The sequence below is a fragment of the Acomys russatus genome, chromosome 27, assembly GCF_903995435.1.
Source record: "Acomys russatus chromosome 27, mAcoRus1.1, whole genome shotgun sequence".
Classification (NCBI taxonomy): domain Eukaryota; kingdom Metazoa; phylum Chordata; class Mammalia; order Rodentia; family Muridae; genus Acomys; species Acomys russatus.
Genome location: NC_067163.1, coordinates 34,686,682 through 34,709,280, shown reverse-complemented (window position 1 = coordinate 34,709,280; position 22,599 = coordinate 34,686,682). Strand labels below are relative to the sequence as shown.

General features: G+C 45.2%; 1 protein-coding gene across 1 annotated transcript in view; it reads left to right on the top strand.

Annotated features, from left to right (window-relative positions):
* The first annotated feature begins 8,284 nt into the window (after positions 1–8,284).
* The window catches only part of Snx25 (sorting nexin 25), a 113,609-nt gene continuing 99,294 nt past the window's right edge, over positions 8,285–22,599 (top strand). The window contains exon 1 of the mRNA XM_051169724.1: positions 8,285–8,717. Coding sequence (XP_051025681.1) covers positions 8,343–8,717 — 375 coding nt within the window. The 5' untranslated portion in view covers positions 8,285–8,342. The remainder of the gene's footprint in view (positions 8,718–22,599) is intronic.

Genomic DNA, 22,599 nt, shown 5'->3' with positions numbered 1-22,599 from the left:
CTCTGGAAATGCCCTCACAAACACACCCAGAGGTGAGCTTCACTAAGTCTCTAGATGTTTCCAGTCAGATTTGTGTGTCTGATCATAGTCATAGCCATCATATATGAAAAAGAACTCTTTAAAAAAAAAAAAAGATTTATTTATTTATTTGTTATGTATACAATGTTCTGCCTGTATGTGTGACTGTCAGCCAGAAGAGGGCACCAGATCTCATTATAGATGGTTGCGAGCCACCATGTGGTTGCTGGGAATTGAACTCAGGACCTCTGGAAGAACCGCGGGTGGTCTTAACCGCTGAGCCATCTCTCCAGCCTGAAAAAGAACTCCTACTGTGAACAATGCATATTATATTTTCTTGGTCCTGATTACCAACAAAGAACCCCCCACACACACACACACACTTTGTTGGCTAAAAGGATTTTACTTAATGAAAATATTTTGGCACCAATTTCCAGGGTAGCTATAAAGTGTCTGAGTAGACATTTCTACAAAGGAGGTATAAGTAGCCAACAGCAAGGGAAAACACAGGAACTTCAGTAAGTGCGAGGGTTTGAATGAATGTGGCCTCCGTAGGCTCATATAGTTGACATGTTTAGTCCCCAGTTGGTGGAACTGTTTGGGAAGGATTAGGAGGTGTGCCCTAATCGTTGGAGGTGTGTCACTAGGAGTGAGCTTGGAGGTCGTGAAAGGTTTGTGCTTTTTCCCCAGTGTGCCTCTCAGCTTCTTTTGGATCAAGAAGGGAGCTCTCATCTGTTTCTGCTGTCATGCCCCTCTGCTCTGCCATTAGGGACTCTAACCCTCTGAAACTGGAAACCCAATTAAATGCTTTATAAGTAGACTTGGTCCTGGTGTTACGGCACAGCGATAGAAAAGTAACAGAGATACTAGGCATTAAGGAAATGCAAGTCAAAATCAGTGAATGTTTGTGACATGACTATGTCTGGTAGGTAAACATGCTTGCCAGATGACCAAAACTAGATCCAGAACACAATAAAACATATCCAGGGCCAGGGAGCTGGCTCAACTAGTAAAAATACTGCCGAAGCAAATGTGGCAACCTGAGTTTGAGTCCCAGATTCTACAGTGGGAAGAAAGAACTGGCTCCTCAAGGTTGCCCTATAACCCCCACAGCTTCACTATGACGAACCTGTACCCACACATCAAACATACAAAAAACAAAAACAAAACGAGGTACATCTTAGCCCCAAAAGGACAGTTATTTTAAGAATACCTCTTGCAAAAATGAAAATAGACAAGATGGCAAAGACTCAAATCAGAAGCCTTTGGCACAGTTAATATGTAAAGCGGCAGGTCAGGAAATTCTATGTATTTTCTTGAAAATATTAAATAGAATTATATGAATCAGCGATTCCATTTGAGGATATATGCCCAAAAGAACTCAAGCAACATCTCAGATATTTGTACACTCAGATTCATAACATTATTATTCACAATACTCGAAATATAAAAACCACCCAAGGGCCTATTAACAGATACAATGTTATACAGGCATTTGCATACACACAGTGGGATATTATCCAGCCACAAAAAGGAATCAAATCGTAATACATGCTATGACATAAAGTTTAAAGATACTCTGCTAAGTGGGGTAAGCTAGTCGGAAAAGACAAATACACGATCCCCTATCCACGAGGCTTAGAATAGTCAAAACTCATGGAAACAAAAACAGAATGGGTGTGAAGGGTCGTGGGAGGAGGGGATGGCGAGTTGTTGGATGACAGAGTTTCTGCACAGGCTGGCTGATGGGAAAAGTTCTGGATGTGGGTAGCAGTGCCTGGGTTGATCTGGACCTACTGTGTATTCAAATGTGAATAGCTTGTCCCCTGAGATCCTTACTGTGTCTGGGGGCTTGTGGGGTCTCAGAAGGACCATGAGGAGAGAGGAAGGAGGAAGGAAGGCGCAGGTTGCCATGGGTTAGCGTGGCCTAGAATCGTGTGGCCGAGAGCTGCCTATGCTGAGGACTGATTTGATGACGCAGAAGCAGCCCTAAGCGTTTATGGGGCTTTTGGCTGGGAAGCAGACAAGACAGTTTAGAGGGCTGATCGCTGCCCAGCTTCAGTGCTGTATAAGGTTTGGCATAAATCTAACAAGTTTCTGTCTCTCTTTATTTATAAGTAGCTGGTCAAGGAATAACTGCGGCTATGATAATTTCGTGCATTTAATTAACATCTACAAAATATCAACTCATTTTACGTATGCCTTAATTATATAAAATCAACATTAAATATTAATAATTCCGCAACAAAGCAGTGATAACTACACAGTACTTAGTACTACACTGTGAAAATGGTTAGGCTGGTAAGTTTTCTATTTTGTGTATTTTACAACAAAAGCAAATGATCTTTAATGATTCTCTTGGAGGCTGATTTTTTTTGAGACAGGGTTTCTCTGTGTTATCTTGGCTGTCCTGAACTCACTTTGTAGACCAGGCTGACCTTGAACTCACCACAGTGGTTCGCCTGCCTCTGCCTCCTGTGCGGGGATTAAAGGCGTGCAGAGGCTGAGATTTTTAAGTCTTGGCTTATCATTGGTATTTGTCCTTTGGGCTGTTACAGCAAATCCTAGAGAGTGAGTAGCTTCCCCCTCAGTTTTGGAGGAAGGGAAGTCGGAAGCAACATAATAAGGGCTCCAGCGGGCACTTCTCTGTGTCTTCTCACTTGGCGTGAGAGTCAAGGCAGCTGGCGTGTCTTCTCCATCCTTGAGACAGGGGTTCATGGTGCTCAGGCTGCCTTCAAACTCACTGTATAGCCTTGAACTGATCTTCCTCCTCTCCTAATTTTAGGATTACAGGTTTGCCCCAGTATGCCTGGCTCCTAGTCCCCTAAAAATTTTTTTTAACCTTTATTTTTATTTTATGTGTAAGGGTGTTTTGCCTGGGTGCAGCGCCCAAGGAAGCCAGAAGAAGATGCTGGATGCCTTGCGACTGGAGTTACAGATGGTGGTGGGCTGCTGTGCTGGTACTGAAAAATCTTACCCTGGTCGTCTGGAGAGTAGCCGGAATGCCTAACTAGGGTGGCTTCTCTCTAGTCTTCCGGCCGCTCATAAGAGGGGCTAATGTTACCCATACAGGCTCTGCCAATGCCATTGCTACTTTCCTGTGTTCATATCTTCTAATAGCCAATCACTGGTAACTGGGCTTCAACATAGGTATTTGGAAGGCCACTTAAACATTCAGGCCTTAACCATCAACTTTTCTCTTGCTCTCAACAAACACAGCCAATTAGCACTTAGAGCATCCAAAAAGCTTGATCCATATGTATTTTGGGGTCATGAGATATCAATCTTAACAATTTGCCAATCACTAATATTGGATATCAAAGTCTAGCTGAGTTTACAGTTTGGTTTTTTTATAACTTCAAAATATTAGTATATTAGTAAAAATTAAATTATATGGCGAGGATCGACATTATCAATGTCACAACTAGCAAACATAAACATCACTTCTCTGTATTCTCTCATGCCATCCTCACTCAATAGGAGGGGACAAATTATAAGGATTATAGATCCCCAGGGCCAGAAATAGAAACTTTAATATATTTTTAATAACATTACTAGACTCTACTGATATGAGTGACCAGCCTGCTGACCCACCAAAAACTGAATAATATATTTATTCTGCCAAGTTATGGTAGATCATTAAAAGACTAAGCAAGGGTGCAGAGGTGCATGCCTGTAATCCCAGCACTCAGGGAGACAGAGGTAGGTGGATCTCTGTGAGTTCGAGGCCAGCCTGATCTATAAAGTGAGTCCAGGACAGCCAAAGCTACACAGAGAAACCCTGTCTCAAAAGACAAACAAACAAATGACTAAACAAATGAGTTATACTTACTGTTATTTAATGTTCCATCATGTAGGGAACAGGGTGGTGGTGGTGGTGGTATGGCTCAGTGGTAAGAGCATTTGTCACTTTTCCAGAGGACCTGAATTCAGTTCCCAGAACCCATGTCCGGTGGTTTTCAATGGCTTGTATCTCCAGCTCCATGAGATCGAATGTCTTCTACACACTCAAGGCACCCAGCACAGACATACATAAACATAAACACTGGACAAAAATCCCCTGTCCCTCATACTGCTCCTTGTCTTCTTTTGAAGGCACCAAAGGGGACAAATATAAAACAGAAAACTTTTTAAAAAGTGTACAAATTTGCATCCCTGACACTATCATGTGAGGAAGCCCAAGCTGACCTCTTGGAGGTTAAGAACATAGTGCCTCGTAGGGTGTGTGTCAGCCGGCTGCCCCTCTAGAGTTCGAGACCGGAAGAGCAGAACTCAAAGCTGACCCCAGCCCACATGTCTCACCCACGAGATCGAGGCGATAGATGACTTGTTTGGAGGTAGTTCATTATGCAAAGATAATCGACCCCGTATTCTCTGGATTTCAAGTCAACAGGAAATGTGTCCAGTTTTGACAATTATTCATCCTGGTAGACACTGATTTAGCTTTTACAAATTTAAAATCAGTTTCTTTTTAAAGGTTAATGACTTTGGATACGTTTTCTTTTTGTCCTTTTTATTGAAAATAGGTTCTTTTCTCATATACTATATCCCGATTACTCCCCCCCAGTCCCTCCCCACCTCCCCTCCCGTCCAGATCTATTCCCTTTTGGTCTCCCATTAGAAAACAATAGACTTCTAAGAGATAATAATAAAATACAACAAGATGAAACATAGTAAGACAAAAACTATTACATCAAAGTTGGACAAGACCAACCTTCAGAAAGAAAAGAGCCCGAGAGAAGGCACAAGAATCAAAGACCCACTCACTTGTTTCCTCAGGAGTCCCATAAAAACACTAAACCAGATGCCATGCGATATACACAGAGGAGCTGGCGCAGACCCAGGCCGGACCTCTGCATGCTGCCTCAGTCTCTGTGAGTCCGTATGGCCTTTGCTCAAGTTGATTTAGGGAGCCTTGTCTTCTTCGTGTCCTCTATCCCCTCTGCTCTTTCTGCCTCCTTTTCTGAGGGGGTTCCCTTAACTCAGAGGGGAGGGATTTAAGGAGACATCCCATTTAGGTCCGGGTGCTCCCAAAATCTCTCTCCCTCTCTGGCTTTGCGTAAGTTTTCAATATGAGTATTTTTACTTACTAATATGGTACCCTACTCACTATAGTTTGTATATGTTCTAAAATTTTATTCAGAGGTTCATCATCCTATAAACATTGCCAATACATTCTTGAACTTGCTTTGTCTGGCATTTAAAAAAAAAAAAATGGTCATTTTCTCCTTATCTTCATTTTCCCTTGGGAGTTCAGCCAGAAGCCATCCCCATTCTAGATTTCTACATGATAATAAAGATGGCCTTATGGTGCGTTCGATTATAGCCTGCCAGAATTCACTAGCGATAAAAATATATAATAAGACATTACTTCTTAATTTTCTCTTTAAGCCCTTAAGACAGACAGGACTTGGGGCCGGAGAGGTGACTCAGCAGTTCAGAGCATTTGTTGCTCTTTCAAAAGACCCAGGTTTGATCCCCGGCACCTACTTTGGGTGGCTCGAGTTCCAGGGGACCTGATGTTATCCTTTGAACTCTGGCCTCTGTGGGCGCACACACAATGCATATGCCTACACTCAGGTCTACACACATGTACATAAAATAAAATATAGATAATAAATCTTTTCAAAAGGATGGTGAGGCCTCTGCAGCGACTACAGGAAAGGGACATTTCAACTCCAATTTAGAATCTGATGTAGCGCCTCGTTTTCTTCAGCACCTTCTGCTGTCAGCCATGCCCTTCTACCCCTGTGTCTTGCCTTACCTCAGTGATCCTCCAACCAGGCACAGGGTGGAGGCTTCACTCTGTGTCTCAAGTTATCAGTGCTGGCCTAGCAGGAAGACAATATGTGCTTTGAGGCGGTTTCCTGACAGTGGCTTGCATTGGTCTTGGGAACCATGTGCTCACTGCTGGGCCACGGTCTTGAGTGATGTGCGGTCAACATGAAGCCGGTTTCCCCTTTACTAGTTGTGCTCACTCACTCCGTGCCAGTGCAACGAAGGTGTCTGTTCCCACAGAGGAACCCAACTGGACATTCTGTGCCGTGGCACGCTGGTCTTAGACTCATGGGTTTATTAGCCCCAGTTTTTGCTCCTGTGTAGCAGGAGATGATAGAATCACAGCACAGAGGTTAAGTGCACAAACTGGACTAGTGCCATGCAGAATAATAGCAAATCTTAGCCCTAGCTTCTCAAGCAAGTTAAGTACGTCTGGTGCCTCATTTGCCATCAGTCTCAAACAGTATCTGTTGGGGTGATGACGAGATTAATGTTTTTCAACGTAATCACATTTGGTATGAGGCACCCATTATCTTCCTATGTCTCTTGGCCCACATAAGAGAATGAAATGCCCCGTGAACACCAATAAACACTAAAAAGCAAACAGCTGGGGGCTGGAGAGGTCGCTCAGTGGTTAAGAGCGATTAGTGATCTTACAGAGGAGCCAGGTTCAGTTCCCAGCATCCACATGGTAGCTCACAGCTGTTCCTACCCCGCCCCCCCACCCCCAGCTCCAGTAGATCCGATGTCCTCTTCTTGCAGTCAGCACTGCACGCACATGGTGCACAAACACACATGCAAGCAGAACACTCACAAAAAAACTTAAAAATTCTTTTTTTTTTTTTTTTTTTTAAAGCTTCAACAGCTAGGTGTAGTAGCACACTCCTTTAAGGTTTTTTGTTTGTTTGTTTTTAATCTCTGACTCTGTCTCCCACTTGAAATCTATGTGTCCTTGGGGAAATTTATTATGAAGACCTAGAATGAATACATGGGTAGACCGTTTATGTTCACCAGCGTCTTCTTGTTCAAACAGTAATCTCTTGTATAATACTTCGTCTCAAGCAAATAAGTAGCTTACTTCATGAGTCTCCTGACTTTTTTCTTTTTGATGAAATGGCACAATACTTATTACAGGTAGAACAATCCCTTTACAGAAAAACAAAACAGTGTAGCCACAATAGTGAACACTACATTTTAATACTTATTTTACTTATCTGCTACCCGCAGAGCAATGTAAATCCAAGTATTAGAGAACACTATAAACTTAGGCCGGGCACATTTTATTCCAGCACTCTGAAAGCCGAGTCAGGCAGATCTCACTGAGTTCGAGGCCAGCCAGGACTACGTAGTGAGTTCCAGGACAGCCAGGGCTAGAGAGACTGTCACAAAACAAAACAGTGGAAGTTAAAGAGTTTGGGATTCTTCGTTACAGTGTCATGGGGGAAGAGGTCCTAGGCTCGTTATTTCTCAAGCTCCCCCTTTTTTCTTTATTTCATTCTTTATTTGACACCATCTCCCTTCCCAGTCTCTTCAGAAATCCTTTATTTCCGTCATCCCTCTAAGACAGTTGATGCCCTTTATCGGCGTTGACAGCTCAGAAATAGTGTTGGGCAGCATTTGAACATCTTGTCTTTTCAGCAAACATCGTCTGTATACTACCGGCTGCGACCAAGACGGAAGAGGAAAATGTGTTCTCTCAAAATTATTTGAGCCAGTTTCTTTTGCGTGGGTAACAGCTTTTGTACCGAGTAGTTGTTGGCAACAAAAACACAAAATCGGAGCCAAATTGATTATAGCAGCTGTGTACACTCTCTGGCACCAGGCGGACACTCTGGGAGCCTTTCCTTAAGTGGGAACTACGGGCTTCACTTACTCTTCCAGTTTTGTCTTGGTTTCTGCCCTCGGGCCATAATTAGGTCGGTTGTTAGAAACTAGTGAAAGTGAAGATCAGGAACGGAACGAGGTTGATCAGGGAGCTAGAGAACAAGGCAGGCGTCTGGTACAAGGCTGTAGGCGAGGCGAAGAGCGGAGGGCGAAAATTAAGGGAGCACCTGAGCCGAGAAATGCGCTTCTGACACCTGCAGCAAAAATTTCCACGAACAGACGCCGTCCCCGGGGGACCGGGGGTGGGGCGCGGGAAGTAGCGGGGTCTACTGCGATTGGTCGCGCCCCCTTCCGGCCGCCCCCACCCCCGGGTGGGCGGGGCGACCCCGCCCCACTGTCACTCAGCCGCAGCTCCCGCCCCCGCGCGTCTCAAGCCCGTGGGGCTCCAGTCCCTTCACGGTCCCGCTACCTGGGTGCGCCTGGTCGGGGGCCAGCTGCGGGCCCGGCGCGGGGCGGCGGCACGGAGGGGGCGCGGCGGTGTCTGTTGGAGCGGTTCCCGCGCAGGGCCGCCGGCGAGGGCATGAACGCGGGCTGCCCTTGCCTCGCGAGCGGCGGCGGGAGCGGCGAGGCGGCAGGGCGCCGCGCACAGGCCACGGCCCGGGGCGGCGCCGGGGGGCAGCGGGCCGGGAGATGAGCCTGTGGCCAGCGGTCCAGGAAGCAGCATGCACCGCGATGCCACCGACAGCAGCGGCACTCGCCGCGGCCCCACGCTCGCCGCAGACGCCGGCTGTGCTGCCCCGGGCTCCACCGGAGGGCAGCGGACGGCGGACAGCCGGGGCGGGTGGTGGCGGGGGCCCGCGGCTGTGGCCGCCCTGGCTGTGCTGGCGCTGTGCTGCCTGGTCCCGGGCTGGGGACCGGCGGCGGGTGCGGGGCCGGGCGCCGTGCTGCTGCGCCTCAGTCTGTACCTGAGCTGCGCCGTGGCCGCCTTGCTGTTGGGGAGTCTGGCCGCGCTCATCTGCTGGAGCCCGCGCGCCCGGACTCCCGACTTCCCCTCTTCCTGGAGCCGGCTGGCAGCGGCCGTCCGCTGTCCGCTGCGGGTGAGTACCGGTCTGGGCTGCCACGCGCGCCCGCGGCCTCTCGCGCGCGCAGACCCCCGGGGGCGCCCCCGGGGGGCCCTCCCGGAGCCCAAGCGGGTGAGAGACTGGGAGGCGCCGGGTTGGCCATGCGCGCGGTTTTAGGCACTGTAGTTACTCATCCACCACCCTCAGCCACACAGCCTGGAGCACCGAGTGATCCAGGTGGGTTTCCGATGTTGAGGTGCAGTTGGTGAGTGCGAGAGGAAAATTGCGAACGCAGCAACACCCACAGGATGCAGGGATTGCACTCAGCACTGGTGATCACGTTTGCGTCTTTGATCCGTGGTAGGTGGGAGATAACTTCATGAAGGTGTCCAGACGAGAAAACTTGTTTAGGTCACCAGCCTGGGAAAGCTCACTCACCGGGGAGTATGGAGTGTGTGTGTGTGGGGGGGGTCCTCGGTGTACTTCCTACCTGTAAGGTCTTGTCTTCCACCATGTTGGTTAAGTAGTAATGGAGCTCTGGCTGACGTCTGCTTTGAAGGGGCCAGCGGGGGGTCGGGGCCGGCGCACCAGAAACCATGGTCCGTCGGTCTTTGCTTCTAGGAAAAGCTGTCTTCAGGTGGATGTAGGACATCAAGGTTGTGGTTATGGGATGCAGGGAAAGAACTATATTTTCAACGTGCTTTTCCCTCCTTCCCAAAGATCTCTTGTTTGCCTTATATGAAACTTTACTCCCAGTATGTTTATAATAACCCTTTAAAAGGACCTTCATTTTTACTGTAACGTGGCTGATTGATATCATTATAAAAACTGAAATTGCCTGAGGACTTTGGGGCCAGCGTAATGGCAGTAGCTCAACTTCATAAAAAAAACGATCGTTAGAGTGATTACTCTCCCCGGGGTTTGTATTTGCTTACGGCATGAGCTGGTGGCTACCTTCTAGAGGAGCTTTCTACTCTTCAAAATGACTTTCCAGAACCGGTTACTTCAGGATGGCATCGTCACTTATTAAGCTCAGGAAACACACCAGTAGTCTTAAAAAATTAGTACTGTCTCTTGAGTTTAAGAACTTTGCTTTGGCTGTCTGTTTTCATTTGTAGCTCAGAGTTGGCGAGTAGATGTGTTCTTCCTTCTATTCTTTCCCCACTTCTAATAAGAAGGAAGGACCCTAAAAGTTTACCAGCTTATTTATAGCTCTATAAGGCACGTCAGAGTTCGTAAGTGTCGTAAGCGCGCAAACTAAGCTCAGCGCTTATTTATTGAGCATCTTTTATAAACCAAGGCTTACATGTTCTGGAAATTTGGTTTGAATTAGCAAGTGACATAAAAGCCCCTGTTTACTGCAGATTATATTCCACTGGGGGACCAGACAATAAAAATGATAACTTTTGGATAGCGATAAGTGTTTATGAAACAAAAAAGAAACCAAGAGCTGAGCAGTTGGGAGTGAATGTAGGGAAGGCAAGGGAAGGGTCAAAGTTGTGATACTTACTACAAGCTATCAGGGCGCCAAAACCTTCCCTTGTGGATTACTACTCTGTTTCTTTCAAAGTGCATACCTTCAGATCTCCTGAGTTTGTTTCTGAGTAAGGGGAAATTTAAAGTATCATCTAGAAAAAAAAAAATGATTTTGCAGATGAATTAGTGGGAAAAAACAGTACTTGGAAGCAAGACAGCACATGCAAATCAGATTTCAGATGATAGAACAGGTGAATTTTTACCCTGGGGAAAGGGATTAATGGCCATCCTATTTGAAGTTTAATTCCTGTTATAAGATAACCAGGAAGTTACTTCCTAAGTTATATATCATTTAAAATTGAGGCACATGTTAGTCACATAATATTCAGTTTTTATTTTATAGGTGATATTCATTCAAGCTCTACTGTTTGTAGTATTTGTTTGTTTTGTTTTGTTTTCCTCTCTTTTTGGTTTTTCTGAGAGGGGATTTCTCTGTGTAGCCTTTGCTGTCCTAGAACTCACTTTGTAGACGAGGCTATCCTTAAACTCACCGAGATCCACCTGCCTCTGCCTCCCTAAAGGCAGGCAGCAACCACTGCTTGGCTGTTTACCATACTTGCAGTCATTTACGTTTTTAAAGTAAAAGTTATCTTTTTGAATGGCAGGCCGGGAGGTGTAGACATGTGGGGTAGTGTGAGATGTCTGGGAGTCTGTGGGAGTAGAAGCTGGGCTCCATGGGTCAGCTGGCATCTGTGGAGGGGGAGGCTGCTCAGCAGTGAACCAAAGGGAGATGGTGTGACAGCGAATACTACAGAAATTTAGATTCAGAATAAAGAGAGAGCGCTCTTATACAGTGCATTTTGAATGTTTCACATATGAGCTGGATAGGATAGACTGATACTCATCCCTCCCACCTTCTTTTCCTCACCCTCTTTGGCTTCCCTCTGTGGAGAAACAAACAAACAAACAAACAAACAAACAAAACTTCACACATTGTTAAAAGTAGATGAAGACTTATTTTTGTTTTTGGAGACAGAGGCTTCCTATGTAGCCTAGACCAGTCTTGAACTCTTTTTTTTCTTTTTCTTTTTGAAGAATACTCTAAAAATTTTGTGTACGTAGCTTATACATGTGTGCTCGTGTACATATGTGTGGGTACAGTTGTGTATGTTGAGGCCAAAGGTTAACAGTGCGGGTGTCTCCATCAAATTGATTGATATCATCATAAAACTGAAACTTGCAAGAGTACTTTGTGGCCAGAGGAGGAAGGCTGTGGCTTAACTCCATATAATGGTACTCCGCTGAAGAGGGAGAGGTGGGAAGACCGTGAGAGCCAGAAGGGATGGAGGGCACCAGAGAAACAAGGCTTTCTAGACTCAAGAGGACTGATGCGCAGATGAACTCACAGAGACTGTGGCAGCATGCACAGGGCCTGCACAGGTCTAAGCTAGATGGGGCTCCAGTGCCAAGAGGGAAAGTAGACATGAGCTCCCATCCCTGACCTGGAAACTATCTCCAATTGATAACCACTCACAGAGGAAAAATTAGTTTTCTGCCGTGGAGTCTCACTGGGTATATAACCCACACTTAAGGGCCTCATGCAGTACAAAATGGCCAATACAAAATGAACTCCATGGAATTCTGTCCCCCCACCCCTACCTGCCACAATGCTTTGTCTGGACTTTTTAAAAACCTTATAGGCCTTTTGTTTACATTATGGTCCCTGGTAATATCTATCTATCTATCTATCTATCTATCTATCTATCTATTTATTTATTTACGTATTTTTGAGGGTTTTCTGTGTGTGTGTGTGTGTGTGTGTGAATGTGTTTTTTTGCGCTATTTCTTTGGCTCCTTTTCCTGTTTGTCTTGTGTTATTCTGGTTTGTTTTTATAGTATCTTCTTATTATAAGATGCCTATTTGTATTTAAGGGGAGAAAGAAAGAAAGGGTGTGGACTTTGGTGGGTGGGAAGTGGGGAGGATCTGGGAGAAGCTGGGAGAGGGGAAACTCCAATCAGTATATAATATGAAAAAAACTATTTGCAATGAAAGGAATACTTTTTATAAATTTTGTATATGTGGTGTATGCATGCATGCATGTGTAGGTGTACTAGCACATGTTGGGGCCAGAGGTCAACAGTTGTGTCTTCCTCTTTCTTCCCCTTATTGATCAATTGATTGGCTGATTGACCGAGACAGGGTCTCTCTGAAACTGGAGCTTCTCATTAGAGCTCTAAGCTAGCCAGTGAGCTGAGAGCTCTGCCTGTCTCTAAACTCAGCAAGGTCTGTTTTCACAGAGTGTATGCATCCCAGCAAGGGTGATGGGAATCTAAGCTCAGGCCCTGTTTGCATAGCGTTCTCATGCGCTGCCTAGGCATCCTTCTGGCCCCTGGCCTTGACTACCTCATCTTCCTGCTGCCACATCCTGAGTGTTGGGATTGTAGGTGTGGACCACTACACCCTGTTGAGGAGTCTTGTCATGCTTCTGAACACTTCATGGTGCTCTCAGTTCTCAACTGCATGCAGTTAGAATCTATAACCGACACTTTCTGTTATTATGCCCTGTACCTAATAGGAGTTGGAGCCTGCTCAAAGTGTTTGCTGATGATAATTCAGAAAATTGACTTTATTTATGGTCACTAAATTTGTGCTTTTCCTTTGTAGTACCTGGTGGGTATCTTATATGTGCACAGATTTTGACTTTGTGTCTGTAGCAATAACTACAGAATACAAGTAGTTTTCATCCCAGACAGAAATTCCATTTCAACTATCTCTTGGTATTTTTAGGAAATAAAGAAGCCTCTCAGATCAAGAAGGTTGACCCCAAAGTCTTGATAATTGACGCCTGGGTTCCTACAGTGACAGTTTTTAGCCCAGTTTTACTAAGTGGGCTATCTTAGTGTAGGGTTACCTAGTCTAAGGTGTAGGTCAGTATTCTGCTAGGCCATTTAACCTGTTTGGATGTGAGCGTTCACTAGCCACAGGTGCTGGACACTAGCATTTGATCCATGCAAGGCAATAGCAGGAGAGATGGGGCAAGAGTGAATCATTTGATGTTGGAAAGCGTATCACTACAAGGTAAGTCAAAGTATATTTTCTTATCGTGGAAGAGAGGGACACAGCTTACATTTTGATGACATAAAGAAGTGTCATCATTCAATTTTTTCACATTTCCTGTCTTAGACTCTAAATTTTTCTCTTTTGTTATATACAATTTACCAGCTACTTAAAAAAAAAAAACCTTATCATAAGTTGGAGAGTTTGTAATAGTGTATGTATGTTTATAGTGTGCCGAGTTATCAATATGATTTGTGAATACAATGTGGACTATTATGCTAAAGTGATAAACAATCTATCCATTCCTTTGCCTCAAATACTTAATGTTTGTTATTTGATTTGTACCACGTGAAAATGAATAAGCAATTAGTGAAGATTGAAGGGCCAGCACAGCAAAGTCCACAGGAGTTGGGCGGAAAAGTATTTGTGTAAGACTGGGAAGTTCATCAGACAGAAAAGTTTAGACAGTTTGTCAAACCAAATCAGTAAGCATTTCTGAATATCTGAAACATAACTCACATTCTGATCTTGCTAGGTTATTTTGTTTTCTTCTGCAGAGTTGCTGGGTGCCAGCTCCCAGTGTGCTCTCTAGCCCCCAGTGTGCTCTCTAGCCCTCAGTGTGCTCTCTAGCCCCCAGTGTGCTCTCTAGCCCTCAGTGTGCTCTCTAGCCCCCAGTGTGCTCTCTAGCCCCCAGTGTGCTCTCTAGCCCTCAGTGTGCTCTCCAGCCCTCAGTGTGCTCTCCAGCCCTCAGTGTGCTCTCCAGCCCTCAGTGTGCTCTCTAGCCCTCAGTGTGCTCTCTAGCCCCCAGTGTGCTCTCTAGCCCTCAGTGTGCTCTCTAGCCCCCAGTGTGCTCTCCAGCTCCCAGCGTACTCTCTTTAGATGTATTTAGATTAGAACAAAGGTCAGTAAGTATAGATGACATTGTTAGGTTTGAAAGTTCAACCAGCTTCCTAGCATTATGAGCTTGAATTACAATGCCCCCCTCAAAGAAAAGCCAGGTGGTGGTGGTGCACCTCTTTAATCCCAGCACTCTGGAGGCAGAGGCAGGTGGATCTCTGAGTTCTAGGCCAGCCTAGTCTATAGAGTGAGTTCCAGGATAGCGAGAGAAATGCTGTGTCAAAACCACACACACACACACACACAAAGCTTGAATTACTCTTTGTGTGTGCATGGCACTGTGCATTGGGGAGGATCCAGAGATAAACAGGAATACTCCCTGTCCAGCTACTCTGGCCAAGTAGCATTGACTGGATGAAAAGGCAGATGTTTATAGAGACAGTAAGAACATTCACTCGGCCATCCGCTGCTCTAGTTGGCTTGGGTCAGACTGCTAGGATTCCTAAATGACTTCTTTTAGCAATACAAATGTTCTTTGAGAGAAACAAACTTAATTTAGTTGCTTGAGAGGAAGAGGAAAGAAACAGGGATTAGAGAGACTATACATAGCTTCTGTGTGGCTTTCCCCTATTATCCTAACGCAATAAACAATCCTCAATAATTTGATACTAGATAATGGCATAATATAGTTACTGCCCTGTCCAGAATATTCATTCACTTTTCAACTAAAGAGGTTTTCAGTCATGGTGGGAAAAAAAAAGAGAAAAGGCTATTAAATCATTGGATTGATATTTGGCTTACAGAATGCCAATTAAAAACTTATAAATCATAGAATCCTGCCTAATTCTTTATGGTCTCAGGATGCTGCACTTCAAATTCCTGCTGTTCATAATTTCAGGTATACATTTTATGGGCTGTACGGTCATATGATTAATAAAAGTGAGTGGAAAGATAAACAATGTGCATATAGGAAAGCTTTCTTACATAAAGACAGGCACCAGCTACTCATATAACATATAAACAAATACAAATAAGTATTCAAGAAGTTTTTGATTCCTATCATTTCACAGTTATACAAACGCAGAAAAATTATTTTCTCTAGTCTCTTGTTAGGAAGGAATTCTTCTTCTTTAAGGCTTGTAAATATGAAATGAAGTCACATATGAATAATGATAGCTTCAAAGTAGAGTGATATAATACATGCATCATACAAAGAAATGCCAATCAAACCCAGCAAACGTATACTGGGAAATGAGGAAGCCATGCTTGAATTCAGGAGGAGTGCCGTCTTAAGGGAGCAGCATACATTTTCACCACTTGTGGAAAAGAATCCGGAAACCTGCTTCAAACACAGAGTAGACGGACTAACTAATTTGAGTTGTCAGTGACTATATCAGATGTGCCACAGAATTGGAAAGAATCTTGGCCTCATGGAAGTCCTTCAGTGAGAGGAGAACTGGTTCGGTCTGTAGGCCTTGACAGCTTTTGAGATTATCTGAGTCCAAGAGTAAGAACATCAGAGGTGGGCTATAGAAATGTCAGGTCGATTAGGCTTAAAATGAGAAATATCATGTGTGGCCATCGTGGGAAAATAGTGAAGAGGTGGGGGCTGGGGCCTGTAGTCCCAGCATTCTAGATGCCTAAGCAGGGCATCAGGAATTCAAAGCCATTCTTGTTACATAGTGAGTTCTAGATAGACCAGCCTGAGTTATAGAGGGAGTTCTTGGCCAGGAAACAAGACAAAACAAAACCAGTAGTCAAGGTTTTTCTTTGTCTTTATTAGAAATAACTAGTTTCATGGCAGATAGATTCATGATTATTTTCAGGCACTCTGCCTTCCTTTTAACCAAGGTTTAGTACCAAACAAACCGGGGAGTCCATCCCTCTGTCCTGATTAGTTGTCAACTTGACACACCAGGTGGGGGTGGGGTGGGTGGGTCGGGAAGCAAATTCAGCTGAAAATTTGACTTAAGCAGACTGGCCTATGGGCATGTCTAGGGCATTTTCTTGATGCTAATTGATACAGGAGGAGAGAGATTGGCAGTTGATAGCTGGGAGTGATGGACTTTAATCCCTGCACTCAGGGAGGCAGAGGCGGCAGATCTCTTGAGTTCAAGGCCAGCCTGGTCTCTGAAGGGAGTCCAGGACAGCCAAAGCTACACAGAGAAACCCTGTCTCGAGAGCCTCTATTCTCCCCCCCCCCCCCAAAAAAGAGGCAGTTGACTGTGAGCTGGAAAGAACCAGTAAACAAGCCCTTCACAGCCTCTGTTTCAGGTCCTGCTCAGGCTTCCCCCCCAGTGATAGACCAACTTGTAACCTACTTACTTGTTTTGGTTAGTGCTTTATCACGGAAACAAAAGGGAAACTAGAACACCCACTGTTCACACTTCCAGACAAAGGTTGCCGTCTCTGGATGCGGCTGTTCTACTCTGAACCTCCTTAGTCCTGGTCATCCTCTGCCTGTTTACTTCCAACACTAGAATCTTAAGCAGCTTCTTGTTGGGTGAGTATTGCAGTGACGTCACCTCGGTAATTGGTGCTGCTAGCTTAAAAATGCTGTAGGGTTCATTTCTAAACCGTATCACATAGGAGAAGGCACTGTCCTAGATTTTCTTTAGAAATGTATGTTTTCAATTGCAGTGAAAAGATGACTCAGCAGTTTGCTGCAGAGGGTACATACAGGCTTTGGAAAATGAATAGTGAGGGCTGTTGGCATCCGCATGACTGTATAGAAACCTAATTTTTTGTTGTTGTTGTTTTTGTTTTATTTAAGCAGCAACTGTATTTCTAAGAAAAAACTGTTGCAATCTCAACTAGCTTAGCAAAGAGCTATTGATTGGTTAGATGCAGAAGGCAAGAGGCCTACTGTGTGGGCCCTGGGACACATTCCTGTACTATATCCAAGCACGGTAGAGCTTTACAGAAACCTTCCTGAATATGGGTGTGTTTTGGTGAACTTTTGGGATTACATGGTACCTCAGAGAAGGGAGCTAGGCTTTTGAGGTATGCTAGATCTTACCTTGGGGCTAGCCTGCACTAACCACTAGGTAGTGGCCTGTCCTTGTACATTTGTTGGCCTGGGGATTTCCATGCCCACATACAAGGAAGGTAAGTAGGTGCAAATCAAAATACACGTAGATTTAAAGTAAAATGCCTCTGAGACCCAGAATAAGATTGGACAGAATAAGATGTGGACTTGTTTGTGTCCAGTTTAATAAGCCTTCTATCTTAGTGTTGAATAAAGCTCTTGGAAAATAAATTTGCAGCCTTCATTTTTTATATAACTAGGCCAACTCACCTTCCTCTCTATGGAGCGATAACTAATATATATAGGCTATGGCTCTGTTCTTCTCATCAGCCGCTTCCTCCCTCCCCTTTTGCTATCCACATCTGTAGATGTAGAGTGAGTTCTCAGTTCTTCACTTCTTGCTTCATGCAGAGCCTGGAGGAAAGGGCATTTCTTGGCGGTACACTCTTTCTCTTCCTCAGAGCTTCAGGTCACTTAATTCTTGGTTCTTTTGCTTTTTTTTTTCCCCCTGAGCTACTTTTTGTTTTGTTTTGTTTGTTTGTTTGTTTTTTGAGACAGAGTTTCTCTGTACGTAGCCCTGGCAGTCCTGGAACTCTCTTTGTAGACAAGACTGGCCTAAAACTCACAGAGATCGGCCTGCTTCTGCCCTCTTCCTCCTCCCCCCCCACGTGTTGGATTAAAGATCTGAGGCTCCGTGCCCCACTTTCCTGGTCTACTTTTAATGCTAGGAGTAAGTAACAAACAAGAGCTAGGAAGATTGACCTGTGTCACTCAGCCGTGCTTGAACAAAGCAGTTAACGTGGTTTATAGGAGTTGGGACATGTCGGCTTATTTGCACTTCCTTGGACAACAGCTTCTTTTCTGCTCTTAGCTTCTCACCATCTTGCTCAGACCAGACTTCAGGATCAAACCTCTAGCCTGGAACCTCAGCATGAAGTCACCTCCCAGAAAGTGTCCTCCTCCTACGCAGACAACCCATACAAATACCCCAGGGCTTTAGCTGAACTTGAATAGGACGTTACACTGGAGTGAACATTTTCAGTATTCTAGAAACTACTGTGGATTACAAAGGACAGCTGTTCATCTTTGACCTTATTTTTGTTGTTTCACTAACCCTCTCTCTTTCCTTGATAGATAACTGAGAAAGTTGATACATTTTTCAGCATTCAAGTCTGTCTGTCTTTTGAGGTCTTGTTTTGAAATCGTTGGTCTCTCTGGGTCCCTCACACTAACTGTCTCTACACTAGAAACTCCATTATTCCTCAGGCTCATTTATTCCGCCGCTTACCTGGACATTTCTAGTCAGTAGTCCCTGTAGCTCCTGAGACAGCATCCGATTAGTGTGGCCTCTTGCCCCTGTTATCAGTGACCAGCGCTCCCAGGAGTCACATCCCACAGCCAGCAGGCCCCACCTATCTGGAATGTACCCATTTCTTTCAACTTCTCAAGTCCATTCCCACCACAGCAACCACTGTCCTTCTTAACAAAATCCCAATCGTTCAATTTTACCAATAAAGACTCAGGAGACAGATCCTAGGGCGAAAGCCTGGTAGCTCAGAGAGGCAGAGAAAGCCTCCTCAGCCAACTTCCCGAAAGGATAAGGAAGCTTTCCTCCTCCGACAGCTCAAAAACCCTCAAAAACGGAATATCTGTCCCTTCTACTTCCTGTGAGTCTTCCTCCCTGTCCTCTGAGTTCTGCTTACTCTATGGTTTTTTTCCCCTATGTTCACTTCCTGTCGGCTGGTTGCTTGTTCTACCTCTCCACCTAAGTTTACCTTTATTTAATTGTGTTTACAATACTCAAGAAGAAAGCTCTTGGGTTAAAGGTGTGTGCTAGTACTGAGCCACACCACGACTGGAAATAGTTGGTTTTTTTTTTTCTTCCCAGTAAACAACACAGTCTTAAGGGGTGGGGGGCACAGTGTGATCAAATATCCTGCAGCAAACCCGAGCAGCGTCAGTTTGTCTGTCTGCCTCTCTGTGGCTCCTTCCTTATTCTTTGAAAATACTAGCCCACGCAGATCCATCTTCAGTAACATGTTTAATTAAAGCCTGTCAGTGGCTTCCTGTTGCTATTCCTAGCTCAAGTCTGAACTGTCACAATTAACTCCACTCCCCAGGCTCCAACCGCAGTCCACACTGTGACTGGCAGTGTTGGTGGCTTCTGCCTTCAGCACTGTTATCTCCCACCCCCCCACTTTACCTGCTCTCTTTTCTTCCCTCAGCCCTCAGTATTACTTGGGTATAGACATTCCCCCTGATCTTACGTGCTCAGTAGCACCAAATACTTCCTGTGCTTATCACACTTTGAGTTGTTTGTTTTTGTTTTTTTGAGACAGTCTCACTGTGTGTTCTTCGATGTCCTGGCACTCACAGTCTGTAGACCAAGCTCTGCTTGAACGCAGAGATCCGCCTGCCTCTGCCTCCTGAGTGCTGGGATTAAAGTCGTGAGCCACCACTGCCTGGCTCACAGTTTTAATAGTGTGCCATTTGGGAGTAGTCCTATGTGCTTTATCCTTAACCCTTGTACTCAGGGTGGAAAGTCCTCTCCGTTATATTTAGTGCTTCGGTAGGTGACTTGGTAGATGAGGGATGAATACTTCTGGAATGAGTCAGTACAGGACAGGTATTAAGAGGATAGATTTGAAGTCAGCATTTTTTTTTTTTTTTCTTCTGACTTTGAACCATACCAGTCTGCCCTATCCCCTTACAGTCTCCTGGTAAAAGTCAGGTTTCCCAGACTATTATTTCAAGGTTTAATTCTGAGAGCCACTTTCAAGTTTACCACAAAAACAAACAAGGAAGGACCAGAGGTGGGATTTGTGCTTGTTCTAAGACAGGCTTTCATGCTGTGGTCTAAGCAGCCTGGAACTCACAGACTGCCTAGGATATCCTCAGACTCGAGGCAGAAACTCTACCTTTGCATCTGCCAAGGCAGAAGTCTGCCTGCCTCCCTCTCCAGAGTCCGGAGACTAAAGGCATCCACCACCACTGCCCAGCTCACAGTCAGTATTATACCATTTGGGAGGAGTCCCATATTCTTTATTGCTAACCCTTGGCACTCTAGGCAGAGTGCTGGATTCACAGGCATGAACTGCCACACCCAGCTAATAAGACCTGTGGTAAGCACTATTGATTCCTGTAACCACTTCCTTTAATTAAACCTTAAAGTGTCTTCTTATTCTAGAAATAACACACAATCTCTGGGTAGGGCAGGTTCAGTGTAAGGCGCAGCACCGTTTCTCTGTGCATCTCTCGTCTCTCCCCTCTCATGAGTCAGTTCATTCTTGGGCTGTTGGTCAAATGACTGCATCAGTTTTAGGTACCACAGTCTCACAGGATGATAATCAGAAGAAACAGGAAAATGATTGGAACCGGGGGTGGGGGTGGGGTGGGGTGGTAGCAGAACAATTCCTAGAAATGCCACTGGCAACGTTTCACTGACATCTTATTGGTCAGGCTTGGACCAGTTCCCGTTCCTTAGAAACTGCTGGTAAGGCGTCCGGAATTTCTCCCTGGCTTAGGACAGCCTCAGGAAGGAGATGGAAGCAGAGAGACAATGGACACTTCACCTCACTCACACAGGAGGTGCTCACGACTGACATCATACCTCTCCCGCTCACTCGCCCTTTACGTAGATCAGTAGTTGTTGCTGATTTTATCTTTGTGTGGTATACGCGCGTGGACCTCAAGCCTCACGGAAGGCCCTTGCTCCCATTTTCAGTGCCTTTAGCTCCTCATGGTAGGTGCGCAGGCTCAGTTTTCCTTCTCTCTAGTCAGTTTCATTTGTGCTCTTCATTTCTGCCCAGTAAACATGTACTAAGGCGAGGAAAGGGGAATTCTAGCTTACTTGTAGCTTTCAGCCTGTGTCTTTGAATGGATACAGATGCCACTCGTATAGGTTTCGCACAGCAGAGGTGAGCATATAACAGTTTTGGTCCTATATGTTTTGACACGCCTGTGGATGTGTTTGATTTGCAGTTAGGTATGCAGATGTGCAGTGTGGGGGAGAGGTGAAGGTTAAACAAGGAGAATTGTTAGGCGGGGGAGTTGCCGAGTTTGTAGTGGTTTAATAGTGTTATGGGCTCAAGAATAGCCACACACTCACCACAGACACAGATTGATGAAAGTTCATTGAACTAAAACTGAACATAAACTGAATAGGAACTGACAGGTCAGGGCCATAATCTGGGCTTGGGAACCAGACTATGATGCTGGTCTGTTTCTAAGGTAGGCAAACCGTAACCAGGTAACAACCAGGTAACCTGGTGAGAAGCAAGGGGGGGGGGGCAGCATTATATCATTTTGATTAGCTAAACACAAGAAGAATCAATTTTGTTCTGAGCACAATGTATCCAGGTAGATAGATAGACAAAGCATTTAAAGCTAATTGCCTAGGATATGGGACTGGGGACTTTCCAGTTTCCCGCCATTCTGGGAGAAGGGAAGGTAGTAGGATGTTGCAGTCTTAACTCTAATAGAACACACAGTTATCTTTAACTCAAGAAGAACATGCATTTATCATCTACTGTTTTATTCTAAGCCACAAGTATTGGGCTATCCTGGTCTCAGGCGTGTAGGGCCTGAGAACTTGAACTTAATTTCACCTTATGATCAAAGTGGAGACTTAAAGCAAAATGGCTTCCGATAGGTAAAGGCAACAGCAGGTTTTAACATAGGAGCTACGTTTATGCTAAGGACTAAAGTAGGTCTCAATGGAGGGGCTATAGAGTTTAAGCAGGTTACAACAGTAGAAAGAGGTTGGGCAGGCAATGGAGGAAAAATCTAATGAGTGAGAGGAAGAGACAGACTCAGAGAGATGACACAAGAGAAGAGAGAGTAGCCAGTAGTGTCACGTGGTATGTAGACATCCAGAAAGGGGGTGACCCTTGTACGCTGCAGATTGGTAGATATTACAGGCCTATGCTAGCATTGTATGGGGCTCTAGGCAAAGAGGTGAAGGTAGCCTTGAAATGGCATTTAGGTTGAAGAGTAGGGGGTTGGAAGTCTAGAGATAGCCTGTGGAGCCCACAGTCCAGAAGCTGGCTGAGGAAGGAGAACAGGCAGCAAGGAAAGATAGTGGTATCACGCACGCAGTATGGGATTCTGTAGTCATTTAAGTTTATTTACTTTATATGTATGAGTGTGTTGTGTGTGTGTGTCTGTGTACCCTGTGTGTGTCTAGTAAGTACTCCTAGAGGTCAGAAGAGAGTGTTGGATCCCCTGGAGCTGAAGTTATGGCCATGTGATCATGTGGGTTCTGGGAATTGAACCATGGTCCTCGCAAAGACCAAAAAGTACTCTTAAGCGTTGAGCGACCTCTCCAGCCCCTGTTGTCCCTGTGAGAGGAGAAACGGAAGCATAGCATAGTTCTGTGTTAAAGATTTCAAAGTAGAGAGGAAGAAAATCTCAGAGATAGAGGCTGCCTGATAGCGCAGTGCCAGGGAGGCACGGTCAGAGCATGCATGGCAGGAGTCAGGCTTGAGCCTACTGGGAGAGGGGTGAAGTGGGAACAGTAG